Raw genomic sequence first — 22,404 nt, 5'->3', positions numbered from 1 at the left:
AACCCTAACATGAGTATATATAGGCGACTAAACCCTAGACTACTAGTACAAGCAGGACTGGGCTTGGGCCTATTACATTGGACTAATATATGTTTAATATATATCTCTAACAGTTTGGATTAACTTTTTGCTGAAAATCTTATTTGTTAATTTGCTAAAAGTTGACAAAATACAATTGTATCTAAAATAGTAACTTTAAAAAGTCATATATAAGCTGTTGTAATAAGTGAATGTGATATTAACAATTCATATGATTTAACAAAAACAAAAAAATACAATACAATACATATGAAAGGTGCATACAGGGGGTGCAAATAACTTTAATCACTAACAGCATAAGTATAACAAACTAAACACAAAGATGGAAGAAAGAACAATGAAAGAGTAAACAAACATAGTAACTCATGCCATATGAAGATGCTCTTTGCTGTTCTGTTCTCCTCAATCTTTTGCACTTTTCTTTCAACCTCACTGCCAGATTTAGAGATACAATCATCTTCTTCAAAGGTCACTGAAAATTTTTGCTAGTCTTTCTGGGATGGATTTCTGTCTCTGGTTCAATGATTCTTTGTCTCCCTCATAATCATCATCACCATCAAAAACCAAATAAATCCCCCAATTCTTTAGCTCAACCCCCTTCATGAATGGTGGGTTTCTCTTTGTCACATGTATCTTATAACCATCTTTCAATGAAGAAACTAATGGATGGCAGTTTGGATATTGACACAAGTGGATTTGATTGTCATTTGTCTTTGGTACTCCCATTAAGCGCAAGGTTGTTTTGAATATCTGGAAATCTAGTTTGAGGATACTTGCTTCAATGTCCACTATTGCATCTGCAGGGGGGGATGTCTAAAGTCCTCTGATATTTGATGATTGACAGAGAAGACAACACCTATGATAACACCTTTGATCTGACGGTTTTTAAAGTCTTCAAATCTAACCTCCTCTTGAGAAAAAAAATCTGGAATCTTGCTTCCAGGCATACTTATATTACAAAAAGTTCTCAAAGGAGCCTGCAAAATATATATATATCACAAGAGTTCAAATTTTTTCCTTTTAGTTTTTTTAATATAATGAGAGAGAGACAGAATTAGATTTTGGAAGTATTTTCGGGTTGGCTATGATTTTTATTAATAAAATTTATGTTACCTAGCAAAAATATAATGAGAGAGAGAGAGAGAGAGAGAGAGAGAGAACCTTAGCAAGTCTTCTCTTAACTACTGAGGAGCAAGCATTGCAACCACTCATGTACAACCTTCTCAAGGACTCCAAGCATTCAAGGCCAGGAATATCCACCAGTTTTTCACAATTGGTGAGGTTCAGGTCACATAAGTTTTCCAAGTTTGAAAGATCAGAAAAACTTTCCAATGCAATGCAATTTGAAACATTCACCTCTTGTAAACTTGACGGAAGTGAAGGGAGAGTCTTAAGCTCTTTACAATGGGACAGGATAAGTTTTTTGAGGATGGACAGGCCCCTCAGGCTGGAGGGAAGGCTGCAAAAATGATTGTGGCCTAAATTCAAAATCTCTAATGTCGACAATTTTTCAAAATCATCAGGAATTTTACCAGATATTTGCCAAGCACAAATGTTGAATTCACAGAGTCTGGATAGATTTAAGAAAGAAGTTGGGAAGTCAATCAACTTAGACTTCTCTTTTGTATTGTGAATAACAGCATCTTTAGGCGTACTGCTTTCAAGTAGTTTGACATGAGGTTTCTTTGCCATTTTTATTATCATTAAGCTTGAGAGCATCCCAAAGCTCTCAGGTAAATCTGTCACAGCAGTTTCCTCCATTAGCAAGCACTGCAATGACTTTAACTTTCCTATTGAAGATGGAAGTTTATAGAGTTGTTTACATTTATCCAATCTTAACACAATAAGATTTTCCAACATCCCTATTGATTCTGGCAACTCATTAATATTAGCTTGAAATATGATTAAAGTAGTAAGTGTTAACATGCTTCCAATTGATTCTGGCAATGATATAAGAGATTCACATTTCCTTATTTCAAGCTTTTTGAGTACTTTCAAGGCACCGATCTGATCTGGCAAATTTGTCATTGATGTCCCCTCAATATTAAGGTCAACTATAGAAGCTAATCCCCCAATTGAATCGGGTAGTTTGCTAAGAAAATAATTTTCTCCAATCAATAAGTGCTTCAAATTTGATAATGAGCCAATAGACCAAGGTAGTTCTTTTATTTTAGTACCATTTATAAAAAAATTGGTCAACGATTTGAGATTGCCAATGGAATCTGGGATTCTGGTCAGTGATCTACAACACTTCAAACTTAGTTCCTCAAGGTTTGCCAAAAATCCAATGGAATCAGGTATTTCCTCTAATACAGAATTATTAAGGGAAAGTTCTTTCAGAGAACACAGCTTCCCAATAAACTGGGGTAGCCCTTTCAGAAGTTTGCAATCATTTAAACTAAGCATTTCAAGGTTTGTAAGGTGGAAGATAGATTCAGGAATGATTTCTATCGAGGTTTCATCAAGAAGAAGTTCTTTTAAAGATTTCATGCTGCCTATGTTCTCTGGCAGTTCTTTCACCTTTGAGCAATGTGAGAGAATAAGGCTCTCAAGTTGCTTTAGGCCAGAGACATCACTTGGGAGTTCAATAAGGTTTGAACAATCTCTCAGGATCAAGTGAAGTAATGAACTTAAGCTACCAATTGATTCATGAATCTTTATCAACCGACGACAACGCTCAAGATCAAGCTTTTCCAAGGCTTGATGCCCAGATAAATCTGGGATAGCAGTTAGATTATAGCAACCACGAAGATTCAAAACCTTCAAGTTCTCAAGTACCTGCAAACAAGAAGTTTTTTCTTCTTTCAGAAAGGGAAATGTCATCAAGATTTAGCATCCAAATGTATAAGCAGAACAAACCACAATCACTTTAGTGTCTTTGAATAGAGAGAAGAGTGGGAGATAACAAGGGGAAACCAGCTTAAACATGAAATCTATTCCATATGTCAGGCATCCTATCCTTGCTGTCATAATTTAGCTCAAACAATGATGAAAATCACAATGGAATTTTTAAGAGTAACATACCTTGTAATTGTTTGAATGCCACAGATGTTCAAGTTTGCTTTCTGATAGATCAAGCACCACAACTTTGCAAGGACAAAAATCTGAAGGAAGAGTTTTCATGGGACAGCCTTTCCATTGCAGCCACTTCAGTTCAACAGGAAGATACTTGAACTCCCCTTCCAAATTCACATTATTGATTTGTAGCAGTCTAAGATTGACCATGTTTTTAAAGGATTTGGTGCAAATTATAACCTCTCTCTCTTTCTCTGCTCGATCTTCAAGATAACTTTTATATCTTTCCTTTAAGTATGTGATCGCAGAGGTGAAATTGGGTTTCCTTCGAAAGTTAACCCAAGAAATTTTGTCACCACTTGGATGCTTGACAATGTTTCTTTTTTCAAAGTCTAGGACAATGCCTTCTATACACTGTGTACCCTATTGTCAATCAAATGGAATTTAATCAGCTATGGTGTAGCAAGCAAGAAGACAGAAGGAAACAATTAACATATTAATGAGCACCTAAATATTTCATAGGATAATAATTGACATTTTTGGTAGTCCAGCCATATAGAATGGATTCCTGCACTATCTGTTTTGTTTCCCCCTAGTTCTAGAATAGTACCATATCTTGTAATTTGGGGCAAGCTTAACATGAACAAGAAATTAAAACATACACAATAGACAACAAAGTTTAACGTGGTTTGACCAACTCCATACCTGCATGCACTAGCAATACTAACCAAAATTCTCTATCAACAATATTGTATACAACCACACTCAACCAAACATTACTAGCAAACAACACTTAAAAACCTCACAAACACAAACTAACCCAAATCTCAATATACCCAAAATTAATTCTCAATACTATCTAACAAACTTAACAAACAAGACACACAATCCAACAATCTCAATACACCCAATGATGCTTCCTCACCCAATACATCCAACAGTCTCAAACTCTCAACTCACATGCATGGGTATCTTTCAACCCCAAGAAACTACCAAACTAATATTCAAAGAAACTCCATGTTTATATAAAAGTCTTCTCTTTCCATGTGAGAAGACCACTAATGCAAAAGCAACCAGACTTTACAGGACTAATTACTTACTCCAACTCTTATTCATTGGTGGACAAGAAATACGAAATTACTTCTTTGACAATGAATAAACATACTATAATACATGCATACAAGCTTGACAGAGGCATTGTTTGACACACACATGAACCATTAAAGGATAAATAAGTCAAATCAGATTTTGAGTCAATTTCTATCGTACCACAAACTGATCTAATCATCTCTGGCAATTTTCAATTTGAAAACTGTCACTAAGGAATTAACGGCAGATTGTCAAACAAATAAACATGCTATACTACATGCATACAGGCTTGATAGTGGCATTGCCTGACACACACATAAACCATTAAGGATAAATAAGACAGCTTTCCTAATAAAAGGTATCATGATATGATATGTACCTTCATATCCTTCAAGACAGTCATGATCTCATCACGATCCCAGAGTCTAGTACGCATGCCAGGATCCACAAGGCTATTTTCTCGAACAATTTGTCTTCCCATGTCTCTAACTTGATCGTGCATCCACAAAATATTGTCCTCAGTAAACTTAATGAGTGATTTTGCAGTGAGGACTGTGACTGCTCTCTCAGCATTAAAACCACAACCCTTCAATATGTCAATTGCATCTTCTCTCTTTATTCTCATTTCAGCAAATAAACAGGCAAGGTCCAGGAATATACACTTCTCTTGTTCATCTAATCCATTAAAACTTACCATCAAGACATCTTGAAGATAACGCGGGCGAATCTCTTTAAATTTCTGTAGAGCATCTTCCCATTCTTTTGGTTTCCTTTTATCAAACAGGAAAGAACCAAATACTTCCAGAGCCAATGGTAATCCTCCTGTAAGAGACACAATTTGTTTGGACAGATTCAAGAAAGCACCTGTGGGTTTCTCTCCCTTTAGTGCATGGTAACCAAAAAGTTCTAGCGACTCAGATGAATCCAACTCTCTGACCTCATAGAACTCATTCACAAGATGCTTGGATAATACTTCTCTATCTCTGGTTGTAATAATTATTCGACTTCCTTTATAAAACCATTCTCTGTTGCCAATTAGAGCATTTAGTTGGCTTATATTATCAACATCATCCAAAACAACTAGAACTTGCTTCTCATTTACCATCTCTTTGATGGCAGTGATACCAGCATTAATCTCCCTTATAGGAGACACCTTACCAGGTGAAATATTATTGATAAGTTGATTTTGGAGAGATACTAAACCATTGTCTTGGGCTGAAGTTTCTCTAACATTTGAAATGAAACTCCGGTACTTAAAGTGACCAACAAGACTACCATAGAGAGCCTTAGCCAGGGTTGTCTTACCAACCCCACCCATCCCATGAAATCCCAAAACTTGGATTCCATTGTTTTTAACATCTAACAATCTCATCAGTTTTTCAATATGAGAATCAAGCCCAACAGTGTATGCAGCCACACCCACTGGAGTATTGCTCAATTCAATAAAAACCCTTGTGACTAATGCCTGAACCAACTGTGCTTCTTCACTGACAAAAACATGATTACGGCATTAGGAATTTAGGATATAAAAGGCTACAAAGATGCAAATACTATAACACCTCAAATAGCAATGGAAGGGACTTGAATAAAATGTGTACACTATTACTGCTTCCAGTTTGATGACAAATATAAATGAAAAATGCTAAAGATATTATAAATTCTACTACATAACCTTTACAAACTGAAGTTGCGATGAATGTGACTGGTGAATTTCAAAACATAATAAATGAATGTCAGAATTACTTTTTTGTGATTGGTGAAAAACCATTTTGTAAAGGCTATATAGTAAAATTTGTAGTATCCCTAATATCACTTAATCTAAATGGATCCAACCAAGATGGAAGATAATGGATGACATAAAATTCAAATGCAGAGTTACTGATAATACCAACCAATAGTTAGCAGCACATTTCTTGTTAATTATTTCCATATGTTATTAAAGTACCTAAATGGTTTGGATTCACATAAAGTCTAAGACTTGACTCGTTGTAAAGCCAAATGAATGTGAATGATGGCTATAACATCAACAGGAAACAATAATAACAACCATTAAACAATAATTTTTATGCATATGTGACATGACAAAGAAGGTTAAACGGTGATGTTCATCACCTTAACAAGGTACTCTTTTTTTTTTTTTCTTTTTTTTTTTTTTAATATATAGATGGGCAAAAAGCCACCCTTATTCACTCAGATAATAAGTATCATACAAAGTGTATACGTACACACTACACAATTTAAGTTCAAATTGTGAAACCATGTTTTGAAAACATAATTTTAATCATTTGTATGTACAGCAATGTGTGATAAACTGTGTGCAACAAGAATAACCCTATTTACTCAACTAGTACTGTACCATAATTTTATTATTATTATTTACGCCATGAGTAGCCCTATCACAAGAAGGTGAACAGCAAATTTTTTCATTGTTGTATTAATTACAATTAGTGACCTTTTATATATAAAATTTTTTTGAAATTATATATGTAGCAACATGTTTATAGTGATTTGATATAAGTCGAGAAATCAGAAAAAAAAGAAAAAAAAAAGACATGTTAATTAAAGATGTGATAAAGTATTAGGCTTCATTCTACAATATCTTGTATATTTATCTATAAGACAAAATTTAGGTACAGTTTCTTAGGTATTATTTATTAGGTTTCTTCTTAAGATTCAATCATATAGTTACTTAATTAAAATATACATTTTCATTTTATAAGAAAAATTCACATGACAGAATCTTAAAAAAGCTTTAAAGAACATCACCTAAGTAAAGTAGCTAAGGGGCCGTTTGGATCATCAATTCTCAGTTTCCATAACTCAATTCTCAAAAATGGTGGATTCATCTCAATTCTAAAAAAAAAGTTTGTTTGGCAAGTCATAACTCAGTTTCCAATTTTTTGTTTCCATCACTCAATTCTCTGATTTTTGAGTTAAGAGTTATGGAAATTGAAAACACCTTTTGGCTGTTTTCAGTTTCCATAACTCATAACTCAATGACATATTTGTAATTAAACACACATGAGGGACCTACTTAGCCGCACCTTTTGACCAACTGATTTTTTTTTTTCTTCTTCTTTCTCACTGGTTCGGTCTTCACTGGGTTTTTTTTTTTTTTTTTTTTTTCCTTTCTTCTTCACTGGGTTCGGTCTTCTTTACTGGTTTTTTTCTTTTTTTCTTTTTTTCTTCACTAGGTTCGGTTTCTGGGTACTGAAAAAAAAAAAAAAAAAAAAAAAAAAAAAAAAAAAAAAAAAGCTACACCGTGACAGGTGTGAGCCCCCCAAATAGTGTGAAAAATAGTGAGTGATGGTACCAAACAATCTTGATATTTAGAATGATGAGTGATAAGTGATGAAAATTGAGTGATAAAAAAAGTGAACCAAACAAGCTCTAAGGCTCCGTTTGGGAGTTCATAAGGGAAGGGAATGGAATGGAATAAAATGATCATAAGGGAATGGAAAGGAACGGAATGGAATGGAATGTATTTAAGCAAGAGAAAGGAATGGAATGGAATTAAGTAACCTTGATTGGATGTTTTAAAATGAAGGAATGGAAAGGAATGGAATATAAGTAATTTTGTTTGGGAGCAACATGGAGGGAATGGAATGGATTCATTTTATAACAATATTACTATTAGACCCTTATTTTAAAATAAATAATTGAATATACAGGGGTATTTTGGGATTTTTAGTAAAAAAATCATTAAATTTAATTTCATTCCCTCCCATTCCTCCCAATTTCGGAGGGAATGAAAAATTGAGGTTTTAAGGGAATAGAGAGGAATGAGTGTTCCCTCCTACTCATTCCATTTCCTTCTACTTAAACTCCCAAACAAGGGAATGAACTTTCCATTCCCTCCATTAAAACTCCCAAACAAGGGGAAGGGAAGAATATTCTAAAATTATTCTTTTTATTCCTTTTCATTCCATTCCATTCCCTCCTCCCAAACAAGGCCTAAGTCTTGCTCTTATCTATAATTTTTATAAGAAAACATTAAAATCTGCCAAAGTTTTCAACTCAACCACTAATCTCAGAATCCTTAGAGCCACAATCAAAACCAAAAGCAAAACCAGTTCCACCATTTTTATGAAATGAATTACCTGTTGTTGAAAACCCAACCAGGAGTTTCACCAGCTTTTTCCATAGCTCTCCTCCACCTCATAACCTTGTCCTTCCCGAACCTCTCTTCATGGTTCCTAAAATGTTCTTCCAAAGCTCCTCTTTGTCTCCGAACATCCTCCGGGTCAACTCGGTAGAACACGGGGAGTACGAGTAGTCTCTGGCACTCGCATAGCTTTGAGAGCTCCTCGAGGCACCATTGCGACGACACGTAGTTCGGGGACATGATGACTATGGAAGCAGCCGAGTCCTGCATAGCCTCGACCACGACGTCGTCGCGGCCCAACGCAGTGTCATGGCGGAAGACTCGGACGCTATGGTTCTGGAGGGAGCTGTAGAGGTTGGTAGTGAAAGTACTGTGGTGTGTGTCTTCTTCGCTTGTGAAGCTTAGGAACACGTCCCAGTGTAGCCTGAAAGCTCGTCGTAGTGGTGGAGTTGACGAAACGGAAACGGGGTCGTTGTCCATTTTCTGCTAGCTGCAGTGTTCTACGAGATTGGATTCCAATTGATGATTTGTATTATTTGGAATGTGAGGTCTGAAGAGTCAAGCTAAATTAAGGTATTTATACAAAAAAGAAGAAAGAGAAAAGTCAGCTAAGGTAGGCATAGACTTCGGAGTTTTTTATGTTATTTACGTAAGCGGGTTCTGACGAACAAAGCAAGCCAACGTTGATTTTGGTTCAATTCTAATTTCTAAGGAAGAATTTTCAAAAATAATTATTTGAATTAGTTTATTTTGGGAGCATAGTTTTTAGTTCTTTTAGAAAAATTAATTTTCAAAGTATGATTCTACTTAAAATTGTGATAGTTTAAGACTTTAAGTAAAATCATGTTTTCAGATTGGATAGTTTTTATTACAATATATACACTTTTTTATTACAATATACACACTAGTAAATTGAAAAGAGTGCGTAGTGGTATTATATACACAGTTTTACACACACTATTACACTTCTTTTTTAATTGAAATTGTAAATTGAAAAGGCAATCTCAAGTCAAAATTTGTATCTTTAACTCACAATTTCAGATCAAAAAAGTGTGTAACAACTGAAATTGTGAGTTGAAAACACATTTTCAAGTTGGAAATTGTATCTTCAACTCACAATTTCAATTAAAAAAAAAAGTGTGTAATAGGTTGTGTGTAATAGAATAATAAATAAAGTTAACAATGACAGCTGAAAATAAAGATAGACTTCAAGTTGTATCTGCTTGGTTGCAACTTCGAAGGGGCTGCAGCCTTGCAGGTAGCTTCTCCTCCTTCAAAAGCAGAAGCACCTTCGAAAAAGCCACAAAAATTGCCACCAATGAGGCTCTCTTTCAATTTCTTCTTGTTCCTCAATCTCTTGCACTTGGCTTTCGACTTCAAAGCCTGATTCGGGGATGTGATCTTCTTCCTCTTCAAGAAAGCTGAAAAACTTGGCTAGTTTTTCAGAAATGGACAGTTGGGTTTCATCCAACGATTCTTCATTTCCATCATAATCATCATCACCTTCAAAAACCAAATGGACCCGCCACTTTTTCAGCTTGAGTCCCTCAATGTAGGGTGGGTCGTCTATTGTTACATGTATCTTATAATCATCTTTCAATGAAAATGATAACGGATGCCACTCTGGAAACCGAGACAAGTAAAGATGATCTTCATGTGTCTTTGGAACATTCTTTATGTCCAACATTGCATTGAACACAGGTCTATTCAGTTTGACAATATTTGCTCGTATACCTGTTAGTAAAGGGTCTTGATCTCTTAAGTTATCTGGTATTTGATGGCTGAAAGAGACAATAACACCTATTATCACACCTTTGATCCTAAGGTTTTTGCGTTCTGAAAATTTAACTACCTCTTGAGAAAACCAATCTGGAATTTTGCTTCCAGGCATGCTAAGAGAGAACATATTCCTCAAAGAAACCTGCAATAAAAAAAATTTAGAGAAATAAATCCTTATTCTTTGTCTTAGTTAAAGTACATTTTGGTTCCTCCAAATTTGAATTTGTTATCCGTTTGGTCCTCTTGTCTTGTAGCAATTGCAATATCAATCTTAAAGTTTTAAATTACCATTAATTTAGTCCCATCTATTCCTATTAATCTTGGAAACATTGTCACATGAGCCCCACATGTCTGTAATAACATGTAGAATTGGACGAAAAATACTGAGGAATTGACATCCATGATCAAAAGGACTGCATGAACAACAAAGATCAAACTAAAACACAATCATATTTACAGCGCACAGGAATTCAAAACCAGATCAAACTAAATAAAATTAGGAATGGTAGCCCCACAGGCCTTTCTGAGCAAGACCAGGAAGGCCCTCAAAACCTTTTGCATTGAGAGCTACCTCAACTGAGTTGGAGCAAGCAGTGCCTAGTCCCAACAGAACTTTTAACTATATTGATATTGCAAAAATTGAAACTAGAGACCAAATTTGGAGGGATAAAATGTATTTTAGCTGATTCTTCTTATATGAAAATATCATGAAAAGAAAGTTTCTGACCTACGATAGGTCATATGCAGAGAGAGAGAGAACCTTAGAAAGTCTTCTTTTAACCACAGATGAGCATGTTTTGCACCCACTCATGTACAACCTTCTCAAGGACTTCAAGCATTCAAGGCCTGGAATATCCACCACCATCTCACAGTTTGTAAGGTTCAGCTCCTCTAAGCTTTCCAAGTTTGAAAGATCAGACACCCTTTCCAAAGCAGGACAGTCTGCAACATTCACCTCCACCAAGCTTGAGGGAAGCGGAGGGAGAGACTTGAGCTCTTCGCAGTTGGGCAATAAAAGTTTTTTGAGCTTGGAAAGGTCCATCAAGCTGGATGGGAGACTGAAAAAATTATTGTGGCCTAGATTCAAAATCACCAATGATGACAACTTTTTAAAATCATCAGGAATCTTCCCACATAGTTTCCAAGCACGAGCATTTAGTTCTTTTAGCGAGCATAAATTGGAGAAAGAAGTTGGAAGTACTGTAGAATTAGGCACACTGTTTCTAGGTAACTCAAAATAAGGCTTCTTAGGCATTTCTAATATCATTAAGCTCGAGAGCTTCCCAAAGCTTTCGGGCAATTCTGCCACAGCAGTTTCTCCCATCAGCAACCGCTGTAAAGACTTCAAATTTCCTATCGATGCTGGAAGTTTATAGAGCTGTGTACAATTACTCAATCTTAATGTAATAAGATTTTCCAGCATCCCTATGGATTCTGGCAATTCAGAAATTTTGGCATTAGATATGTTCAAAGTCATAAGAGCCAGCATGCTTCCAATTGATTCTGGTAAAAATTTAAGATTTTTACAGTTCCACATCTCAAGCTTCCTTAGCATTTTCAAGTCACCTACCTGATTTGGCAGCTGTGTGATTGATGTCCAATCTAAATTAATCTCAACCAGAGAACCTAGTCCTTCAATTGAATCAGGCAATTCAATCAGAGACAGACATTTTCCAACAGATAACTCCTTCAAAAATGATAACGAGCCAATAGAGGGAGGCAGTACTACAATTGCACTACCATAAATTAGAAGTTCTGTCAAAGACTTGAGATTGCCAACAGAATCAGGAATTGTGGTGAATGATTTGCACCCTATCAAACTTAGTATCTCAAGGTCTGATAAAGATCCAACAGAATCAGGTATTTCCTTAATAGCAGAATGATTAAGAGAGAGTTCTTTCAGGGAGCACAGCTGTCCAATGCACTCAGGTAGTGTTGTCAAAAATTGGCATCTTTTCAAACTAAGCTTTTCAAGTTTTGTTAGGTGGTAAATGAATGTAGGCAGCTCCTCTATAGCAGTTTCGTCAAGAAGAAATTCTTTCAAACACTTCAAGCTACGTAGGTCATTTGGTAACCTTTTCAACTTTGAGCAGCCAGAGAGGACAAGGTTTTCAAGATGTTTCAGCCCTGAGATATCAGTAGGAAATTCAATAAGGTTTGAACAATCTCTCATGTTCAAATGACGTAATGTACTTATGTTCCCAATTGATTCATGAATCTTAGTAAGTCTACAGCAACCTTCAAGAACAAGCTTTTCCAAGTTTTGGTGCCCAGATAAATTGGGAATATCAGCTAGATTGTAGCAATTGCGGAGTTTAATAACCATCAACTTCTCAGCCACCTTGTTACTATACCAACCCCACACTTGCTCAATTCTGCTTTCGGAGAGATCAAGAACAGAAAGTTCTCGAGGAAGAAATTCAGAAGGAAGAGCTTTCAAAGGACATCCTTTCCACTGTAGCCACTTCAGTCCAGCTGGAAGATATTTATACTTCCCTTCCAATCTCACATGGTTAATTTGAAGAAGTCTTAGATTAACCATTGATTCAAATGGCTTAGTGCAAAGTACTACCTCTCTTTCTTTCTCAGCAATATCCTGAAGAAATTTCTTATACCTTTCTTTCGCATATGTTAATGCAGAGGTGAAATTGGGTGTTCTTAGAAGGTTTTCCCAAGAAATTCTCTCACCACTTGCATCCTGAACAATGGGCCTCCTTTGAAAGTCTAGGACAATTCCTTCAATACGTCTTGTTCCCTATTGTCAATCATATAGAAAAAACTTTAAAAAATTGAATGTAGCCAAGTGAAACAGAGACAATAAACAAATAGTTATCAAGTTAAAAGCTGTAAGATTTTAATTAATCACATAAGAATATTATCCATCCTTTGAAAACTTAGAACATCTAAGGAGCTGGAATGGGGCCAAACTGTAAGATTCAGATTTTTTTTTTTTTAATAATTTTTTTGGAAGTAAAATATGGAAAGGGCAAGAATTCGATTCAACCATCTCTTCTTGCCAATTTTCAAACCCAGAAATAATTAGCCACTCTCTCTCTCTCTCTCTCTCTCTCTCTCTCTCTGTTTAGTAAGTAGAGAAAAGAAACAAACTTTTCCTCCATGGAAGAGAACCTGACTAAAGGAACAAAAAAGATCAACCCATCTAAATTGTTGGAGGGTGAGGATGATAGCGAAGAGGAGAACATATTGAATGACAAGTTGAATATGCTTGTGTGGTAGGCTGTTTAAGGGCTAAGAAGGTTCGACTAATTGTTTGGTCTCATGTCAATTGAACCAAAGTTATGTTATATCTTAGCCTTTAATTTATGAAATATTAGGATTTGGAGAACTTCATTGTGGAATACGATAGAAGTCTAGAAGATCCCAATCCTTCCTGTTCTTATCTATGGTATAGTCTGAAGATGTTAGCTTGAACAATTTTTATCATCTCTTTGAAAGTTTTGCAATCTCCCATCAATATTCACCAACTGGAACTCTACCCTGAGAGTGAGAAGGAAATTTGAAAATACACTAGTGCATGAAGCTACAAGTGGAGCACAAACATTAGTATTCCTTTTTTCGCTTGAGGATTATAAATAGCAATATGATGCATGTAGTGAAATATGCAAGTACTTTTCTATATTTGCCGCTTGGAAAAGTTTCAAACTTGCAATTCAACAAAGAAGGAACAGGAAAAAAAAAAAAAAAAAAAAAGATGAGGCATCTCACTATTAGTCATACCTTCTCACCCTTTAAGACTGTCATGATTTCATCACGATCCCACAGTCTACTACGCATACCAGGATATACAGGACTTTCATCTAGAACAATTTGTCTTCCCATGTCTCTAATCTGATCGTGCATCCACAAAGAATTGTCCTCAAAAACCTTAATGAGTGATCTTGCTCTGAGCACTGTAACTGCTATCTCAGCCCTAAAACCGCAACCTTTCAATGCATCAAGTATATCCTCTCTCTCAATTTCCTTTTTAATGAATAAACATGCAAGGTCAAGGAATATACATTGTTCTTGTACATCTAACCCATCATAACTTATCTTCAATACATCCTGAAGATTGTGTGGACGAATCCTTTCCAATTTTTGCAAAGCATCTTTCCATTCCTCTATTCTCCACCTTTCAAACAAAAAGGAACCAAATACTTCCAGGGCCAATGGTAGACCTCCTGTAAGAGAGACCATTTTCTTGGATAGATTCATAAATCTTTCTGTGGGTTTCTCTCTTCTTAGTGCATGGTAGCTAAAAAGTTGTAGCGCCTCAGTGGGGGCCAACTCTATGACCTCATAAAACTCATTCACAAGATGCTTGGGTAAAACTTCACTGTCTCTTGTGGTAATAATAATTCTACTCCCTTCAGAAAACCAATCTCTCCTGACTAGCACTTCAAGCTGTCTTACATTGCGAATATCATCCAAAATAACAAGAACTTGCTTCTCATGAACCATGGCTTTGATTGCAGAGATACCAGAATCAATCCTATACACAGGAGGCTTACCAGGAGAAAGATGATTGACAAGTTTGTTTTGAAGGTACACTAAATCATCATCTGTTTCAGAATTTTCTCTATCATTTTTCATGAAAACGAGGCACTCAAAGCTACCAACGAGTTTATTGTAAAGAGCTTTAGCAAGTGTGGTCTTACCAACCCCACCCATCCCATGTAATGCCAAAACTCGAACGCCATTGGATCTAACATCTAACAAGCTCTTCAGTTTTTCAATACGAGAATCGAGTCCTACTGTATATGGAGCCACATCCAGTGGGGTACTGTCTAGTTCTTCCAATACCCTTTTGACTAAAAGTTGAATCAACTTTGCTTGTGCCTCATTGCTGCCAAAAAACATAAATGAGTCCATAGGAAACAAACTAGCAAGGAGATACTAATAAAAAAATAAAAAATAAAACTTCAACAGTCAAATGGTAGAGAGAAACTTAGATAAGATGTGTATCAAGTGCCTACTTTGATAAATACAAGTGCTTCAAACTCTGTGGCCTTCCAAAAGATGACCACAATGTTCAACAATGGAGTATATAAGGGAAACAGCTATTATGTGCATAAAAACAGAATCATAGGTAAGATTGAAATGTATTAGCATTATCCTAGCATGTTATTTCACTTTATCATAAATGTTTTGGATTGTGTATATAAAACCTTGAGTGAAGTCTGTGAGCCACAACAACTGCTAAATGACCCCTTTGATGATGCCATACTACTGGCTTCTTCAAAGCATAGGAGTATTTGTTATTGTTAAGATAAAGACTGTTAGACGACATAAATTGTAAATATGAGTGAGAAGCACCAGATGGTCGCATCTCCCTTCATGGATCATATCCAATGTTAGACTCTTAAGTTGTTGATAGAAAAATTGAGATATTTGAGTGGTTCAAGCAGTATCATATACCATGTTCCCACTGTTATGGTTCTAAGTAAACCCCATACAGGGTCAAATCACAATGTCCTGTACATCATATCCACAGCTACAATGAATATCATCGATAGTTCAGATATGCCAGTTTCTAGCTTCTATTAATACACAACTAATAGGACTATAAATTAGATTTTTAAAAATTGTTTAAAATTCAATTAAACAATTTATCAACAAAAATGGGGTGGCCCTTTTGATAGAAGACATGGGAGAGAGAGAATCGCTTGAGATAGTTTAGTCATGTTAAGAGGAAAGAGATAAATGCACGAGTGAGAAAGAATGAATTGATTCAAATTGGGGCAACCAAAAAAATGTAGGGAAAAGACAAAAATAACATTAATAGATGTAATAAAAAATGAAATGACAATTAAAGAAAAAACAGAGGGAATGACTTCGTACAGATAGATGGCAAAAAAGCATACGTGACCAATCTTGTCTAGTTTGTTAAGATCTATAACTAAAACCCAAAATTTTGGTACTAAGGTTTGATTGTTATTATATTAGTAAAAGCACAATTCAAACAAAAGGATTAAACATACATACATATGCATATTAACACAGTACCTGTCTTTGTCTTTGTCTTGGAAAACAAAACCAGCCTTTCCACCAGCTGTTTCCATGGCTTCCCTCCACTTCGTCACCTTTTCCTTCTCAATTCCCTTCTCTTCATGCTCCCTAAAATGTTTTCCGAAGAAGGGTCCTCTTTGTTTCCGAACATCCGAGGGGTCGACTAGGTAGAACACAGGGAGAATAAGCCTCTTACACTCGCATATCTTGGAAAGCTCCTCTAGGCACCACCTCGACGACGCGTAGTTTTGGGAGATGATGACGATGGAAGCTGCGGACTCCTCTATCGCGTCGAGTAGAGTCGGAGCGATCTCGTCTCCGCGGCGCAACCCATCGTCGTCGCGAAAAGCTCGGATGCCTTTGTTGTGGAGCGTGGTGTAGAGGTTGTTTATGAAGGGGTAGCGTGTGTCTTCGCCTCTGAAGCTCAAGAACACGTGCCACCGGAGCCTCGAAGCTTCGGAACTGGAAATGGCGTCGTCGTTGTGATCTTCCATGGTTCTGACTAGTGCAGACTGTAGTGTTCTTGACTTTTTGAGGCAAATTTAATTTTGGGGTACATAAAGTTAAAGGGACTTGAACCGGAAAATTATTAGATAGTTGGGAGTCTCTATTTCTCCCATGAAGGTGGGCTTAATGGTGGGACTCACATGGACCACCCTCATATGAGAAGAGGAAGCAATGGTCGAGAGTAAAGTACTACCCCGGGATTTTTTAGAAAATAACCTTGAAACCGAAACTATTTCATTAGTTAGGAAACGTTTGAAACTAATTTGGAATATAGCAACTCGAGTTCAGTATCCACGATTTCCTGGGTTTATTAGTTTATTATTGCTAGAAATCGAGTTAAAAGAACTCGACTTCTAAGGCTGGAAATCGAGTCCAAAGGACTCGGTTTTAAAGCATGGAAACCGAGTCCCTTGCACTCGGTTTCAAAGCCTGGAAACCGAGTCCATTGGACTCGATTTCCAGCCTTAGAAGTCGAGTTTAACGAACTCGTTTTTCAGGCTTAGGAACCGAGTCCTTTGGACTCGATTTCCTTTTATAAACCAGCATCAGTTCCATCAAACAGCAACACTCCCATCCCACAGCAGCTTTCACGTGGGCATCACAGTTCCCCCACAGCAGCTTCAGTCCCCAGCCCTCCATGTGTCTGTGGGTCCCAGCTCCAATAAGTTCTCTCTTGCCGTGGGAATAAGTTGTATTGTGAATATCAGAAACTCAAGACTGTCTTATGCTCTCTCAACTGTTTCAACTCAGTCTCTATATGCTCTCTCTGTATTGTGAATATAAGTTATCTTAAACACTCTTTCAACTCTTTCAACTTAGTCTCTATATGCTCTCTCTGTATTGTGAATATAAGTTCTCTTTCAACTCTTTCAACTCAGTCTCTATATGCTCTCTCTGTATTGTGAATATAAGTTCTCTTGAACACTCTTTCAACTCACAGTCTCTATATTCAACTCACTCACAGAACACTCATCACACAACATTCTCAGGTAATATTTTTACAATGTTGTGATTATTTTGCTAGATTTTTTTTAAAGAAAAATTTAGAACATATTAGGAAAAGTTTTGTTTTTTCTTATTTGTTAGTGTAAATATTGTGATCAATTTATTTGTTAGTATATTGTGATTATTTGCTAGGTTTTTTTTAAAGAAAAATTTAGAACATATTAGGAAATGTTTTGTTTTTCTTATTTGTTAGTGTAAATAGTGTGATTAATTTATTTGTTAGTATATTGTGATTATTTGCTATTTTTTTTTTTTTTAAATTAATGTTATAACACATTTATATAAGATCATAAATCTACTTAAGAAAAAATATCTATAATGAGTAGTAATTTAATGATTAATTGTTGGGAATATTTAGTAAATAATTGTAATTAAATTACAACATATTGGGGAATTTTTTTTTGTTAGTGTAAATATTTTGATTAAATTACAACATATTGGGGAATTTTTTTTTTTTTTTTTTTTTTGTTAGTGTGAATATTGTGATTAAATTATTTGCTAAGTTTTTTTTTAAGAAAGTTAATATTGTGATTATTGGGAATATTTAGTACCAAATATTGTGATTATTATGTGAAAATTTGAGTACTCTAGATATGCAATTTTTTCCTTTTTATTTTTATTTTTTCATTTAAGAGAATATATAAAACTTTTTTGGCATAAATCCAATTATTTTATAAATCCAATTATTTTTTATTTTTTTTAAGGAAGTTGCAACAGTAAAATTGTAACATGAAATGGTCATGACCATGACCATGACCATGAATGAATGTGTAAGGATGGTGCAGCACGAGCACGTATAGTTTGTGAAAAATTTACAAATATTTGGTGTTATTACCATTTGTAACATTCCAAGTTAGGAAAAAAGGAGCAGACTTTAAAAATAGAAAGAGAGCAAACGCTGTCCATTTCCATAGCCCTTTAGGATTTTAGGGGATTAGATATTGGCAAAAAGAATGGAGTCATTAGGGTTTTTTTAGAAAATAACTACAAATATTGTGATTATTGGGAATATTTAGTACCAAATATTGTGATTATTATGTTATTACAACATATGGGAATATTTGTTTTGTTTGTTAGTGTAAATATTGTGATAATATGCTAAGTTAAAAAAAAAATTAATATTGTGATTAATTATTGGGAATATTTAGTACTAAATATTGTGATCAATTGTTAGGAATATTTAGTACTTTTAGGTCTTTCTCATGGATATATCATAACATTATGAGTTTGATACCTAAGATAGTAGTCTTTTTACCATAAATTATTTCAAGATATATTTGTTTAAGATTTGTAACAGAGATTTCAATGGATAACTGGTTGGTATATAATATTTTGTTCATCATAACTTATTTGAATGGGTTTTGAAAGTCATGCCCCTAGAATGATTTAGAATTTTTAAAGAATATGAAATTGGTAATGACTATTTTTGTAAGATTACTAAAGGTGAGTATATGCAAATTTGGTTGAGGTTAGTATTGTTGGCATTTCATACGCAAAGTTTTGTGATTGATGTTGATTGAGCGTTATAAATTTGTCACTAACACAATTGCACTTGATGATCTATAGGTTGACAATGATCTATATAAATATATACTATGGTGGACCCCTTAGCAATGCCAACCCTTATGATGGAGCCTCATTTCAAGGTCCGGGTATCCAGTGCTACTATATGATGATACGCCGTAAGCTAAAGACCCTGAATGAGCTGAAAGTAAAAATTATGGAAGAGTTGCAAGTGAACCCTGCTTTGCATGACATACATATTACTTTCCGTTCTCCATATGAAGTCCTCAATCAATGCATTAATTACAGATATATGGCGATAACAGAGGACAAACATGTGAAATTCATGTTTAGTAAGATGGACAAATGGAAACAAGCAGCAGATTTTGAGTTATATGTCACTTTGGAGCCTCGTGCAGAAGTCGGCGTAGAAGACGAAATTGTACAAACAACTACATCTCTACAGTTTGCAGTCCTAGATGATCAATGCACCACATTGGGAGGCTATACACCCCCTTTTCAAGAGACACCAGTAACAATTGAGAGTGAACCTGGAAATAGATATGAAGATCAATTTTGTACACATCGAGGTGAATCCTCTACAGTTCCAGTAGTTGAAGATGAAGATGAAGACGAAGACTGTTCTAGGGAAGATTGTGAGGATAGAGATGAGTATGAAGAGAGGATTGACGATGGTGACTTTGACAGGGGTCTTGATGACCATGAAATTACTCACATTCCTCATGTTGATGATATGGCTGAATGTGATGAAGATGATGAGGACGCTAATGCTAGAGTTCAGCATGTTACAAATACGGCCCTCGTTTATGAACCTCCTGCCTCATCATTTTATGAAAATACTTGGGAAAATATGGTTGATCCTGAAGTTGTTCAGCAATCATTTGGTTCTTGGAATGCAGACATGAATTTTGCGAAAGGGTTGATTTTTGCTAATAAAGATGCGGTGAGACGTGCATTAACAATTTACGCCGCAAAGCATAACAGAAACTTTGTGACTAGTAGGTCGACCACAAGTAGACTGTCTGTGAAATGCAGCGATGAATCATGCATGTGGTACGTTGGGGCAGTTGTGAAGCCTGAACTCGGACTATGGATGGTCACATCTTATAGGGGTCCTCATAGTTGTATGCCCCTTGCCACGGCCCTTGATGGTAGAATGATGGATTGTAATTTTCTAGCAGAAGAATTTGTTCCATTGTTGAAAGAGAAACACACGGCAACAATTTATCACCTCAGACATTTCATTAAAGGGAAGTATTATGGGCATATTCTTTCTTACTATAAGATATGGGATGCGAAACAACGAGGTATTGCAAAGATATTTGGGGATTGGGAAGAGTCTTACGAAAGGTTGAAAAAGTTATTGTTTGCATACTGGGATCAAGAACCTGGCACCCGTTTCTGGTTTCACACCATACCCAGGGACGAGTTCGGTGATACAATATTGCGCTATATATTTTGGGCTTTCGCTCCATGCATTGCAGGATTCAGACATTGTAAGCCAGTGATCAGTATTGATGGGACCCATTTGTATGGTAAATATCGAGGGGTGTTGTTGATTGCAATGGCCACCGATGCCAACAACAAGGTTTTGCCTCTTGCCTTTGCTGTTGTGGACAAAGAGTCAGGGTCTAGTTGGGGGTGGTTTTTAGAACGCCTCAGGAATGCACTGGGGGATGTGATAGCAGATAAGGACATCTGTATAATTTCTGACCGACATAAGGGTATTCAAAGTGCAATTGCAAACTGGCCTAGACATGATGATGGACGACAACGAGTAGTTCACAGATATTGCCTTCGACATGTTGCTAGCAACTTCAACACGCATTTTCAGGACGCCACTTTAAAGTCATTAGCCTTGAAAGCGGGGTATGCTACTAAGGAATCAAAATTTGAGCTGTACATGCAACCTATCAAGGAAGCTGAGATCGAGGCCCTTAGGAAGAAACGGAGAACCGAGCGGCAGGAAAGTGAACCCGACTCATCCATCATGCCATACACATATCTAATGAATGAGGATCTAGACAAGTGGACCCAACTACATGATGGTGGATACCGTTATGGGGCTATGACAACCAATGTCTCGGAGTGCTTCAATGGAGTACTCAAAGGTGCCCGTGGCCTACCCATTGCTGCAATGGTTGAATTCACTCATTGCAAACTTGTTGCGTATTTCCATGATCGACACAAAGAAATTACTCATGAGCTCTCAAAGGACAAGGTATGGACTAAATATGCCTTAAAAATCTATGGACACAACCTACAAAAATCAATTTCACACCAAATAAATCCGTTTAATAATCAGAATGGTATATATCAAGTAATTACTTCATACAACATCTATAGCTCTGGAGGGGGACACCATAGTTATGAAGTAAATGTAAAGGCCAGAACATGTGGTTGTGGAAAGTGGCAAATTAGAAAGATCCCTTGTTCACATGCAATTAAAGCTCTTCAGTACTTGGGGCAAGATGCGACTGCATATATTGACCCATGTTATAGTTTGGTGAACGCCATTCACACCTACTCACATGCATTTGTGGTGCCAAAGTCAGATTCATTGTGGAGGGATGTGGATGGTCCAAAGTGGGTGCCTGACCCAAAACTGTTGCGGGGCAAAGGTCGACCTGTGGCGTCTAGGATACGAAATGAGATGGATGGGGTCCGGCGAGAACCGGGAAGCCGGAGGCCAGATTCTGACTTGAGGGAGATTCAGCAAAAGCAGAGCTGTGGACTGTGTCATCAACATGGGCATAACCGTAGAAGATGTCCGCTTTCCCGTGGGGCTTCGACAAGCAGTAATAATCCAAACTAGGTAAGTGATGCTTTTATATAAAATGCCATGATTGTATCAATTAGCCAAGTTGCATAGATTAGTACGTATGTTTTGGGTTTTGGTATCTAACAACAATATTTGAATTTTTGCTAGGCATGCAAATACTCGAGTTTGGAATGGCATTGTAGATGTCAATTGGGGTTCTCTTTATTATGTATTTGAACTTACTACTGGGTTGTATCCACACAATTATTATTTTGTTTGTCACTGAATGAACTTGTAATTGAAGTATTTTATATCTAATGTACCTGTTTCTAGATTGTGATATTATGACTGTTTAATTTTGTCTTTCAATTTTAAATCCCCACAATTTTGTAGTTTATATTGCTTACTACTCACTAGTTTAATTGTGATGATTGAATTAACTTACTGAAATGAACTTTAAACAGTACATATATATCCAGGCCAGGAACAAATTTTGTCAGAGTGATGTGTGACTTGGACGGTTAAGGTTGTTTTTAAGGTTGTTTTTTTCCTCCTATTATAGTTAATTATA

At 36.1% G+C, this 22,404-nt stretch overlaps 2 protein-coding genes and 1 pseudogene across 3 annotated transcripts; 1 reads left to right on the top strand and 2 right to left on the bottom strand.

Moving 5' to 3' along the window:
• Positions 1-220: 220 nt before the first annotated feature.
• Positions 221-8,782, bottom strand: LOC126718647 (disease resistance protein RPV1-like; annotated as a pseudogene).
• A 291-nt stretch (positions 8,783-9,073) lies between these two features.
• Positions 9,074-16,687, bottom strand: LOC126718646 (disease resistance protein RPV1-like). Of its 2 annotated transcripts, none has more exons than XM_050420962.1 (4): positions 16,034-16,685; positions 13,766-14,873; positions 10,788-12,782; positions 9,074-10,169 (listed from the first exon to the last, which is right to left on the bottom strand). In XM_050420962.1, exons 1-4 carry the CDS (start codon positions 16,528-16,530, stop codon positions 9,522-9,524), a joined length of 4,248 nt encoding a protein of 1,415 aa, XP_050276919.1. In that variant the 5' UTR covers positions 16,531-16,685; the 3' UTR covers positions 9,074-9,521. The 2 variants fall into 2 exon arrangements, with proteins under 2 accessions (XP_050276919.1, XP_050276920.1); XM_050420963.1 differs by having other exon boundaries at positions 10,029-10,169; positions 10,755-12,782; positions 16,034-16,687.
• A 2,434-nt stretch (positions 16,688-19,121) lies between these two features.
• On the top strand, positions 19,122-22,119 carry LOC126719874 (uncharacterized). Its single transcript, XM_050422381.1, has 2 exons — positions 19,122-21,887; positions 22,002-22,119. The coding sequence occupies exon 1, from the start codon at positions 19,122-19,124 to the stop codon at positions 21,885-21,887; it is 2,766 nt and encodes a 921-aa protein (XP_050278338.1). The 3' UTR covers positions 22,002-22,119.
• The last annotated feature ends 285 nt before the right edge of the window (positions 22,120-22,404 follow it).

The sequence above is a fragment of the Quercus robur genome, chromosome 3 (genome assembly GCF_932294415.1).
Source record: "Quercus robur chromosome 3, dhQueRobu3.1, whole genome shotgun sequence".
Taxonomy (NCBI): domain Eukaryota; kingdom Viridiplantae; phylum Streptophyta; class Magnoliopsida; order Fagales; family Fagaceae; genus Quercus; species Quercus robur.
The sequence above is the reverse complement of the archived record's forward strand: the minus strand, read 5'-3'. Positions and strand labels throughout refer to the sequence as shown.

Excerpts from the sequence above, each read along its gene's own strand:
- LOC126718646 (XM_050420962.1), bottom strand. The coding sequence starts at position 16,530 with ATGGAAGATCACAACGACGACGCCATTTCCAGTTCCGAAGCTTCGAGG. Across the intron at positions 12,783-13,765 it reads CAGTCTTAAAGGGTGAGAAG|GGAACAAGACGTATTGAAGG; the intron begins GTATGACTAATA and ends GATTGACAATAG. Across the intron at positions 10,170-10,787 it reads TTAAAAGAAGACTTTCTAAG|GTTTCTTTGAGGAATATGTT; the intron begins GTTCTCTCTCTC and ends TTTTTATTGCAG.
- LOC126719874 (XM_050422381.1), top strand. The coding sequence starts at position 19,122 with ATGATCTATATAAATATATACTATGGTGGACCCCTTAGCAATGCCAAC.